Genomic DNA, 12906 nt, shown 5'->3' on the forward strand with positions numbered 1-12906 from the left:
AGATTAAACTACATATTGTCTTCGTTATTATTTTTTATATTGTTTTAGCGTGTTCATCAAATCATTATCATCCTGGTTTATTAAAAAATCATAAAGGGAAAATTATGAATTTGATTGCTATCGACTGATTCTTTTTTCTTTTTTCTTTTTATTCAGATATGTTATCTATTTTAGTAAAGAAAAAGAAAAGTAATTAATTTAGTAATTAGAGTTCCGTTGGAATATATCGACTAAAAAATGTTTTTCAAAAAGCCTAATTTTTTTTAACTCTTTTTCTTTAAATTTATTTAAAATATACTTAAAATTTTATTTTAAAAGGCTTCCAAACACTCTAGAAATTGTTTGGCAAGGGTTATCACTATCGAGTTATGGAAACCCAATCTTTATTTGAGAAAAGAGTCGTCATAACCCTTGTTTTATGGTTATCATAACATCTCTTTTCTTCTCACCTCTTCTTAAAACCCTTTTCAAATTCCCATAATTCTACCTATTCAATTTTCACATAATTTTATTATTTCATTTATTTTTAAATCTTATTCTTTTATTTATGAAATTGCATTTTGTTTTAAATTAATTTAATGATTTTAAAAAGAATGTTATTTTTTAATTTATTTTATATATGAAATTGATTTTAATTAAATATTAATTGGAGTTAGTTTACACATTTGATCCTCGTGTTCAACCTTTTTTATTTTTTTAATTTTATTATTTCATATATTTTATTTTTTTATTTTTATTTGTTTTTCACCTTTTTAAATATTTTATTTTAAAACTAATCTATCTATATTTAAACTATTTTTGCTAAATTTAATTTAAATAAATTTCTAAAAAACGAATATCTATATTTAAATACTTTTTAAACTTTAAATGTATAAGACTTTAAAAAAAAAAAAATCAATTTAATGGCAAGATTTGATTTAAGATTTATTTCAATTAAATTTTGAATCTAAAATTTTTACCTTACTTTTCCAAAATGTAGTATTTTCTCCTTTTTCTTCCTTATTTTTATATTTTCATTAATTAATTATAATTTTTATTCTAAAAGAAAAAACAGTAATTTATTAACTGTAATGATTACTAAAAAAGGTTCAAAATTTTAGGTCGTATTTAAAGAAATTAAGGCAATTTTTTTACGAAAATTAGAACGATTAGTTAAATTAAATATATGAAATTCGTATACTAGATTTAGAATATGAATTTTAAAAGAAAAAATTATTGTCACGTTATTACTTAAAAAAGATTTGGCAAATTGTTTTATGAAAACTAGGACAATTTCGTAAACTAAATATACAAAATTTATGTATTAGAGTTAGAATATGAATATTAAAAAATTAATAATTTATTCGTATAAATAATACTAAATCTTTATCATAACACTAGTTTTATTATAAAACTAAATCTTCATCATAACACCAATTTTATCATAACAATAATCCTCCATAATTCAACCCTTCCCCCAAACGATCTCTTAGTTTTTTCAAAATAACTTATTTTTCAAATTAAACATTTAAAAATGTAATTCTAACCCACAATAAGACTTGTTGGTTTTCCTATTTTATAACTTTGTAATATACGTAACGTTGTTAATCTTCATATCAACCAATCAATTATATTCTTTGTTTGTCTGTTTATGTTTCAAAAAAATTAACCGAAGCTTGACATATTCATATTTTTTTTCTAGAAATAACTTTTCTAAAAAGAATATGTTTTGGGTCAATAAGTGCCCTTGAGCATATCTACTAAGAGCACTACAATAAACTGGGGATCTCCCAATGCACAAAAGTGTCAGGAGTTATATGAAAAGGCATCGGGAGATTCTCTCCTGACGCATAAATGATCGTCGGGACCGGGGTCACAGAAACTTTGTCGGAAAAGGCTCTCTCGACGCACAACATTTAGCGTTGGGAGATCCTCTATTTTAAAAAAAAATACATTCCATTTAATAATGGAAGGTATATAAAAAAAAAAACAAGCAATCCCTAAAGCAAAATAAAGAAAAAAAGAAGATAAAGAAAAAGAAGAACAATGGCTTACCGGTGGCGAGGGGCGACGAATGAAGGTGAAGACCAGACGGCAGACGAAGGTGAAGACCGGACGACGAACTAAGGTAAAGATCGGATGGTGGATGGCGACAAGATTCTGAAATCTCTAAAGCAATTAATCCCTAAAGCAAAATAAAGAGAAAAAAAATGAAAAAGAAGAATAATGGTTTACCAGCGACGAGGGGTGGCAGACGAAAGTGAAGACTGAACGATAGACGAAGCTAAATACATTTAAAAAACTACAAACTTCTCCCGACATCATGCATAACGGTGTCGAGAGAAGTTAAATATATTAAAAAATTATAACTTTCTCCTGACGTTGTTATGCATGATGTTGGGAGAAGTTTAATATTTTAAAAAATTAAACTTTTTTTACGATCTCTCGGTGGCTATTATTTGGTCTATTTTCTTGGAAAGGAACAAGAGACTTTTCAAAAATTCCATCACTAATGCTAACATCTGAAAAGATATTTGCAACTACCTCACGGGTCTTTGGTCTTCAAAAGACAAACTCTTTGAGAATTACTTTTCATCATCTATTGCTTTGAATTTAGTTGCTTTCCTTTAATTTCTTATATGGCTTATCTTAAGCCACATTTTGTATTGACACTAAAGTTCCCATGCTTTTATTAAATATAATATCAAGAATGATGAGGGTGCTAAAAGGGTATCCACCTAATAGGAATGTTTGGATGCGCCTACTGACCCTCATAATTTGTTTCTTTCTCAAGAAAAAAATCTCCACCCATTATATTTTCTTTTAGGATAATTATAATGGTTAGTCATTTTTAGAATAATTATTAAGTATGTAACAATATTTTTAAAAATTGCAAATATAGCAAAGTCTATTAGTGATAGACTCCTATCGCTGATAGACTCTTATGGTTTATTGGTAATTTACCAACATTTGCTACATGGTACTCTATCGATTATATACTTCTATCATTAATAGATTTTGCTATATTTACAATTATTTTAAAATATTGCTATATGCTTAATTATTATATTTACAACTATTCCTTTCTTCTATCGACCTCTAACTATAAAATTGAATTTGGTTTTTACCTAGCTCCATCTCTTTCTAGAAACTTCATATTTTCCAAATCTGAACAATTTTTTTTTAATCATCAACGATTCACTAAGTCATGATTGTTGATCTTTCTTCATGCTTTAATTTTTGTTCGTTTCATCTTATTCCTAAAAAAATTATGTATTTTAAGGATTGATCATAGTAAACTTAAAGTTTTCCTCATCTTGTATAATTTCAATTTTTTTCAATTGACAAGTAATTGTAACATCATTTATTTTTAAATCATGTCTTTGTCAATATATAAAATGCAATTAGGTTTGAAAGAAATTGTATCACTTTTATAGAGACATCAAGGGTGGATTGTTTAATTTGGATGTTTTATTTTTTATATATTCAAAAGGTAATAAACTTTCTTAGTGATAAATGAATATGCAATTCGCTAAATTTGTTCTCGAAACACATATATATGAGTCACATTCTTCTATACTTTTATGTAGCTTCAATAAAAGAATATTGATGTGTAACTTTTATTTTAGTGGATTCTAGCTGGTGGGCGCACACACAAATATATGATATTCCTAGTCATGTTTTTTTACTTCTTCTCAACACTAACCATGCATATATTAAGAGAAGTTTATTATAAAAATCTTCTGAAATTTGAAAATTTTACTGTTTTAAAAATATATTTGAAGTTTTAAAAGTTTCAAAAGTTTCAAAACTATGTTTGAGCTTTAAAAAAATCCTAAAAAAGTCTTATCGTTACTTTTGGATGGAAATCATCAAATTTTTATTTAAAAAAACTTTCAGAATTTCCAAAAATATCAACATAATTGGTATTTGAGCAAAAACAGTTATTCTTTACGACAAAAATAGCTTTAAAAAAAAAAAGAAAAAATGTTTTTGCTATTAATACGTTAGACCAATTTGTTTGAATGAAGTTTTTTCTTAAGTTTGAACAAAACCAATTTTAAAACGAATTATATAAATATCTTTGATTTTTTGTTCTAAAATACTTTTATGTTTTTCTTAATTTTTCAACTTTTTGTAGGTAAATTATTTTTCACAAAATTCCAAAATCAAAATCTCTTTTTAAAACATACCTAAATGATAAGTAGTCAAATAAAAAAAAAGGGATTTGGCTATTAACCAGAATATACAATTTTGTTAAAATATTTAATTGTTAAAAATTAAAATCATTTTATGCTTAATTTGTTATCTTTCATCATATAGCTCATATACCTTAATAAAAGTGATCAAATTATTTATTTTAGATAAACAGGTAAGTATAATTAAAAAAAAAAAGAAAAAAAAAGAAAAAAAGAAAAGTAAGAGTGTAAAAAAATATAGAAAAAAGATTAAAAATAGAGAAAGACGGTGTTAATAGTTTCTGTTTATATAACAATAACTAAGTACGGTTATTTTTAACTTTTTTTTTTCTTTTTCCAATTTTAAAAGTATCTTGGAGACATTTGAAAGTTTGGAAGTATTTTTTGATACAAAATACTAATGGTTTTCATATAAAACAAACCGTAAATATATCTTTAAAACTTTTGAAACCTTATGGACATTTTTTACATAATTTAGGAGCATTTTTTATAATTTAGCCTTAAAAGAAATAAGTCATATTAATAGAATTGATATTATAATGCTTTCCATGCTGACAAAGCTTTAGTCCATTTTAGTTCAAGCATACCTGCAAATCTTCTCTGTCAAAACAAAGGATGGACCACGGTAGGAAAGTACTCGGTAAGATTCGAAAAATGGTGCTCTGTGCATCATGCCACTCCAAAACTCATTCCTAGCTATGGAGGATGGACTTCTTTCAGAGGAATCCCCCTGCACCTGTGGAATATGAAGACTTTTCAGCAAATTGGAAAAGCTTGCGGAGGTTTGATTAAAGTGGCTGAGGAAACAAGATCAGCAAAAAATCTGATAGAAGCAAAGATAAAGATCAGATACAACTACTCAGGCTTCTTACCAGCAACTGTAAGGATTTTTGATAGTGACGGAAACAAATTCTCCATTCAAGTAGTTACTCATCCAGAAGGCAAATGGCTAACAGAAAGGAATGTAAGACTTCATGGCACCTTCAAGAGACAAGCTGCTGCTGCCTTTGATGAATTCAATCCTGATTCAGAACAGTTCTTCTTCGAAGGAACGGAGGCCATATCGTCGGATTTCCTTCCAACAGCTCCGACGGCCGTAAAAACAGCACACCGGATCAGCCATCTGCATTAAAATCTGTAATCATTAGACCTGACAAAGTTGCCACGTCGCCGAGCTTCTTAAATGAAGAGGTAGTTAATGATAGTAATTTGCATGCAACGGCTAATAAATCCGGTCTAGAGATATTACCTGGGATATCCAATGATGGCGTGTTGGATAAAGGAAAACAGAAGGTTGACATACAGCTTCAACCAAATTCTGCATTAAATTTGGACAAATCTAAAAGGAAAGTCTCCTTCAACTCTCCCTGTAATAAAACCAACATCTTCAACCCGGATTCTGCTCCAGCCAATCATTCTCCTTCATTAAGTTCTCCTGAAAAAAACAGAAAGTAAGTAGAGAGAGAAGTATCAAGAAGAGATTGCCCTCCACTCAGCCGAACTCCAAAGCCAATCAGAAGAAAGAGGAATTAATTACTCAACCAATTCAAATTGTGGCACACGAAGGGGAAGCTTCTAAAAAAGGTCTTTTTCTCACTGTTGACCTGGGAGATCTGCCAACTTTGGATTCAAACAAATCATTTGAAGACCACCACAGCTCTGATAATGCAGAAGTAATTGATATAACAAACACTGAAGTGGTTCCTGAGACACCTGAAATGAAAATGCAAGTTAACGAGAATTCAAATTCTTCCTCTGAAGTCAACTACAGAAAAACAAAACATGCTCATAAAAGAAAATATTACTACAGGAAAAAAGAGGAAAAAGAGAAGGATTCGGACTCAGAGGCCTTCAAAAAACAACTTACTTCCTGGTTAAAGGAAAATGGTCTGAAGCTCTCTGCGGTCACGGACTCTTCAGGGGCAACTACTTCAACAAATGCTTTGATAAACCAATTGAATTCGGGGATTGCATCAAAGGGGAAAGGGGTTTTGGGGACATCCATTGTAAAATGAAATTGCTTACTTGGAATGCAAGAGGTTTAGGCTCCCCTTCTAAAAGAGCCATAATAAAAAATACTATAATTTCTTACTCCCCTGACTTTGTGATTCTGACTGAAACAAGGCTCAAGATCACAAACAAGAGAATCATTAAATCCCTTTGGCCTTCTAATAGCATTAACTGGATTGCTAAAAATGCTTTGGATAGTTCTGGTGGAATTTTAATCCTTTGGGATGCTCATATTCATTCTCTTTTAAGTCACGAGGAAGGGCTTTTTAGCCTATCAGCCAACTTCTTGTTCAACAACAATCTGTCCTGGTGGCTAACAGGTCTTTACGGTCCAGTTAAAAGGAGGGAAAGAGTTCTTTTTTGGACTGAGCTTCATAATCTCCAACATCTCAATTCGTTCCCTTGGATTTTAGGAGGTGATTTTAACGTTACCAGATTGAGAGAGGAATCAACGTCTATTCCAGCTCTACCTATAGCTCCAAAATGTTGAACAACTTCATCAACAATAACCTTCTGCTTGATCCCCCTCTCATAAACAATAGATTCACTTGGTCAAATCTTCGGAATCCTCCTACTTTTTCGCGAATTGATAGATTCCTTTACAATCCTTCTTGGGAAAGCCTCTTCAGTCCTCACACAACTAGGACCCTCCCAAGATCTACTTCAGATCATTTTCCTCTGGTGTGTGAAGACTCCAACCCCAAGCTCAGGTGGGGTCCAGTCCCTTTCCGTTTAAACCACATAGCCCTTACTGATCCAGATTTTAAAAGAAACATGGGAAGATGGTGGGATAATTCGCTCCAAGATGGTCACCCTGGATACTCCTTCATACAAAGGCTAAAGTCTTTAGCTAATTTTATCAAACCTTGGCAAAAGGAGAAGCTAAACTCTTTCGCCTCTGCTAAAGATAGTATTATTAGGGAAGTGGATTCTATTGACAAGAAGGAATTGGATACTCCTCTGTCTCAAGAAGAAAGTGATCGTCGCCTAGCTCTTAAAGCTGATCTCAGCGAGCTATCTCTCAAGGAGTCCCAATTCTGGTACCAAAGAGCCAAAAAGCTTTGGCTTAGGGAGGGAGATGAAAACTCCTCCTTCTTCCATAGAATTTGCACAGCAAGACAAAAGAGAAATTTTATTCAAGAAATTCAGGATGAAGAAGGTTTGATTCAAAATTCAAACGACAGCATATCATCAGCTTTTATAAAATTCTTTTCAAGGATTTTTAGAGGTCCCACAAAAAGTGATCCTTTTTTTATAGACAATCTAGAGTGGAATCCGATTGAGCATTCTGAGGGGTTAAATCTTTGTGCCCCTTTTTTGGAAGATGAGATTAAAGGGGTCATAAACTCTCTAGATGGAAAGAAGACCCCTGGTCCAGATGGTTTCCCTATTTCCTTCTTCAAATCTTATTGGTATCTTTTAAAAGAAGATATCATGGACATCTTCAAGGACTTTTATGACAAAGGTGTTATCAACAAGAATATGAACAACACCTACATCGCTTTGATCCCAAAAAAGAAGGATTTTTCTAACCCTAAAGACTTTAGACCAATCAGTCTAACAACGTCCATTTATAAGATCATTGCTAAAACCCTTTCAAACAGGTTAAAGACCTCCCTTCCTAATACCATCTCAGAAAATCAGCTAGCTTTTGTCAAGAATCGCCAAATTACTGATGCTATCCTAATGGCAAATGAAGCTGTGGATTTCTGGAAGGTGAAGAAGATTAAGGGTTTTATTTTGAAGCTTGACATTGAGAAGGCTTTTGACAATCTAAATTGGGATTTCATCGATTTTGTCCTGGAGAAAAAGAATTTCCCTATCCTTTGGAGAAAATGGATAAGAGGATGCATAAGCAATGTCACTTACTCAATTATTGTCAATGGAAGACCTCAAGGTCGTATTAAAGCCAACAGAGGTCTTAGGCAAGGTGATCCCCTTTCCCCATTTCTGTTTGTTATTGCTATGGATTACCTTAGTCGTCTTTTATCTCATCTGGAAATTACTGGAGCAATTAAAGGGGTCTCTTTCAGTAGCAATTGTAACATCTCCCATATCCTCTTTGCTGATGACATTCTTCTTTTCATAGAAGATAATGATTTTTTCCTGAATAACCTTCGAATGGCCTTATCTTTGTTTGAAAGAGCTTCGGGTCTCAAAATAAACTTATTGAAATCAGCTCTGGTGCCAATGAATGTGTCTGAGATTAGAGCTAAGGAATGTGCTTCGTTTTGGGGCATTTCCAGCCAATCTCTCCCCCTCTCCTACTTGGGAGTTCCTCTCGGTGGCAACCCAAAGTCCAGACTTTTTTGGAGCAATGTTGAAGAGAAGATCCAAAAAAAACTCAACAATTGGAAATATGCTCAGATATCAAAAGGAGGAAGACTCACTTTAATAAAGTCTACCCTTAGCAGCCTTCCTACTTATCAACTATCTGTTTTCCAAGCCCCCTCCCTGACGTGCAAAAACATTGAAAAATTCTGGAGAAATTTCCTTTGGAAAGGTAATAACAGTTCAGAAGGGTTTCACTTAATCAACTGGACTAAAGTCACGAAATCTAAAGCGGAGGGTGGTCTGGGTATCTCAAGGGTTCATGTGACTAATAAAGCTCTATTAACTAAGTGGCTCTGGCGTTACCTCTCGGAGCCTAAAGCTCTATGGAGGAGATTGATTCAATGCAAATATAAAGGCATATACCCAGGAGATATTCCATCAAACATCTCTTCAAGCACTTCTAAAGCCCCATGGAGATCTATCATTGACAATGTAGATTGGTTCAGAAGTAACCAAAGTTGGGATCTTAATAATGGAGATCAAATCTCCTTCTGGTATTCTAATTGGTCTATAGAAGGTCGGCTCTTAACTGCTTATCCGAGACTTTTTGCGCTTTCGCTTGACAAAGATATCACAGTTAAAGATGCGTGGAACACAATCGATAACCAATGGACCATAAGATTCAGAAGAGAACTGAACGACAGAGAAAGAAACAAATGGGCAAAAATTTTAGAGATCCTTCCTAAGCCGAGATATAATAGTGGATCAAGCAAGCCTACCTGGATCCCAGACAGCAAAAACTCCTTTTCCATTGCATCTGCAAAATTTTTGATATCTCGGCAGCTGGATCAATCTTCAGGGGACCCTCAATCAAAACTCCTTGAGATTATCTGGAAGTCCACCATTCCAATGAAAATCAAATTCTTCATGTGGTGCTTGATTCAAAGAAAAATAAATACGATGGAGGTTGTTCAACATCGAATGCCCAATATTTGCCTTCAACCCAGCTGGTGTGTTCTCTGTAAGAAGGATAGTGAATCAGGAACCCATCTCTTTCTCCATTGCGAAGCTGTGAAACCATTATGGTCCTTTCTCCAGAATGCTTTCAGCTTGGCTCTCAGCACTGATGATCTGGAGGATGTGTTCTTTTTCCGGTCCCCACATTGCTTCAGCCCGAACCGTAAGGTTGTGTTTTGTGGAATCATTGCCTTATTTTGGGAAATTTGGTGTGAAAGAAATCGTAGAATTTTTGGTCCCCCTAGCCCTCATAAAACAACTGCCAATATGTGGGAGGAATGTAAAATCCTTATAGGCAATTGGTGCAGTAGGGACTCTCACTTTAGAAATTATTCGGCTGCTACAATTGCTTTAAATCTCAGCAACTTCTGTAATTAACTCTTGGGCTTTTCTCTAGCCCTTCATTAATAAATTTGTGTGTCTAGAGTGGTCTTAGGTTCATCCCTAAGTCCTTTCTAGCGGTTTCCTTTCAAAAAAAAACTTTCTACGAGATTATTTTTATTATATCGATCATAACTTTTTATGAGAATATTTACCAAATGAAATTATTTTTTCTTAATTTGAAAAACAGGTATGTTTAACACAACACAAACCGAGGGCTCTCTAAAAATTAAAAGAAAATCATCATATAAACATATTGCTCTAAGTCTTGTCTAGAATGAAAGAAGTCAATCACATTGCACAAGTACTATTGATTGTTACATAACATTTGAAACTATAATTAGTGAATATTAATTGGTATTATATAAATATTAAAGAACTATTATGTATTATTAAATTCTTCGTTTATCATTCACATTAGAAGATGCGTAACTTCAAGAAATAAAAAGAATGGTAGGTAAATTGCTCTCTTTTGGATCCAACATAATGAAGATCAATTGAAGTGGGGCTTTTATCTTCTTTAATTCAGATCAATCCTAAATTAAACTTTTCAATCCTTTATCAACAAAAAATAGTGATATGGTAATTTGAAATAGGTACCAACATTTGAGCCTTCCATTTTAAAGCAATTATAGTTGGTTATACTCACTAATGGTTGTGTTTGAAGCTTTTTAATATAACATGTTTTTAGATTTTAAGCTTTAAATCAAAAAAGTAAATTATTAATTAGGTCTTCCTTTCTTTTTTATTATTTTTATTATTAAGTCTATTTTTGTCGATTTTTTATAATAAAAGCATATTTATTAAGTACAAGAATTAAATTATTAACTAAATTTCAAAACATAAAATCATGTTTTTTTTTTAACTTTTCTTTTTTCAAGTTTCAAATTTTGGCTTGGATTTTAAAAAGATTATTACTAAAAAGTAGATTACAAATAAATTTAAAAAATTCTTTTTCTTTTTCTTTTTGAAAAAAGTGGGTGGTGGATATCAAACCTATTACCTTGAGGGTTGTTAGTACAAATTACATACTTGATAACATTTGAGTATGCTCCTTTTTGGCACAGATTAAGAATCTAAAATTCAAATTAGAGGCTTTAAGCTAAGGGTCTTGATTTAAGGTTAAATAATCTCTTTTTATTTATATATTTTCTTACTTTTATGGATACACTATTAATATCTAATATATACAACAAAATGTGAAAATGGTTAATTTTAATCGTTAAAAAAAAAACTTTATGAATCCAATTCATTTGTTTACTATGCCAAACTTGAATAAAATTAGTAAAAGCAAATTTATAACTTTTAAAGGCTAGTTTGGATTGAGTTTAAAACAATTTAATTTATTTTTTAGATTAATTACTTAAAAACGTATTCCAAACGCGTTCTTAAATAAAGTCTCATTCAAAGATTTATGTCCACAGTACATCAAACAATTGAAATGTATTTGAAATGTGAAATCAAACAATTTAGCTTTTAATTCTTCATTTTACAATTATGATTCATAACACAGTAACTTTGGTAAGTATTTTCCACTTTTCAAATTTGATCGTAAAATTGTTTTGAAAAACTAGCAAGATAGCAACTAAGAAACATGTATAAAACTAGTATTTATGAGCTTAAATTTAAAATTATATATTATAAAATAATTAGTGTTTAATGAAGATTCAAATTGACAAATTGAAGATTTCTCTGAGAGTTAGAGAGAAATGAAGGCTATTTCATTGATCATAAGTTTTATTACATTCTTAAATACATAGAATTAAGTAAATGGAGCATAACATAATATACAATGCAAAAATGTAAAATACTACAACAAAAGTTATCCATTTAAATGAGGACTCAAAGTAGAGAATTAATTATTTCATTGAACATTTTTCTTTAAAAAAACACATTTCTTTACTTTTTTTCCAGAAGAATTAAACAATGAATCAAAAAAATATTTAGCTTACTCTTCATCTGAAATACATTTAGTTTATCATTTAAAACAATTTAAAAAGCAAATTATAAAAACTACAGTAAATTATGAAAAAAAAACAAATTCGGATTTTCATTTCATTTTCAGATTCAATTCCATTTTGTTTTCTTCGAGTAATTTCTTTCTTTCTTTCTTTCTTTTCAAATAAACATTCCATAATTCTGATTGTTAAAAAAAAACAAAACAAAACAAAAAATTGGAAGAAAAATAATAAAAATAGAATTACGCCGATCGACGCTTGTTAGATTTGTGTTGGCGATTCCCGCCGACGGGGCGACCAAACACGCCGCAGAATCCACAGCCGGCGAACTTTGGTGAGGAGGGATCTCCCCTGCTCGGCGGCGGCGACGGTGATATTGCGTCCATTTTATATGCGCCGGAAGATCGGGTTCGTTCAAATGAGGGGCCACCGCCGGATCCGACCCTTCGAGAAGGCCTCAACTCACCGGAAAGAAAAACAACGTTGTGTTGGTCTTCATGGAAGCGCTTCGTAGGTTTCAATTCGCCGCTCAAGAATCTGTCGTCCCACACCAAGCCAGAGGAACCCTGTCGCCGGAACGACACGGCAGACCTTTGCAACTCCGCCATGTTTATTCTAAATCGTAGATCCAATAACAAGAAACAATAATAGAAGAATATGTTTTTTTTTTTTTTATTTGCGTTTCTTTTCTTTTTTGTTATGTTTTTTCTATTTTTTTGTGTTGGTTTTTATTTTGGTTTATAAAAAAGAGAGATGCAATTTGGGGAAAAGGATATATTTACCTATCAGTGTGTTTAGGGTTAAAAATAGCAAATTTTATTGCCAACTCAATACTTTCAGGTTGAGAATCCTAAACTTTTGCTAAATAACAAGTTAATCCCTTCACTTTTTATATTTAACGATTAAATTCATATACTTTTGTAAACCATAAAGTTTTAGTTTCTAAACTTTAATATATAGCAATTTTGTGTTTGTATCTTGATCTTAGCGTGGAGTTATTGTTTAGGTTTAATAGAAATCGTTTATAAATAGGTATATAAATAAATTAATTAGGGATTCAATGTGAATTTGAGCTACAAAAAGTCTAA

General features: G+C 31.5%; 1 protein-coding gene across 1 annotated transcript; it reads right to left on the reverse strand.

Annotated features, from left to right (window-relative positions):
* Nucleotides 1–12060: 12060 nt before the first annotated feature.
* Nucleotides 12061–12426, reverse strand: LOC103502744 (uncharacterized protein At1g15400). The gene has a single exon (XM_008466805.2). The coding sequence runs from the start codon at nt 12424–12426 to the stop codon at nt 12061–12063; it is 366 nt and encodes a 121-aa protein (XP_008465027.1).
* Nucleotides 12427–12906: the final 480 nt, after the last annotated feature.

Source organism: Cucumis melo, chromosome 2 (assembly GCF_025177605.1).
Source record: "Cucumis melo cultivar AY chromosome 2, USDA_Cmelo_AY_1.0, whole genome shotgun sequence".
Lineage (NCBI taxonomy): Eukaryota > Viridiplantae > Streptophyta > Magnoliopsida > Cucurbitales > Cucurbitaceae > Cucumis > Cucumis melo.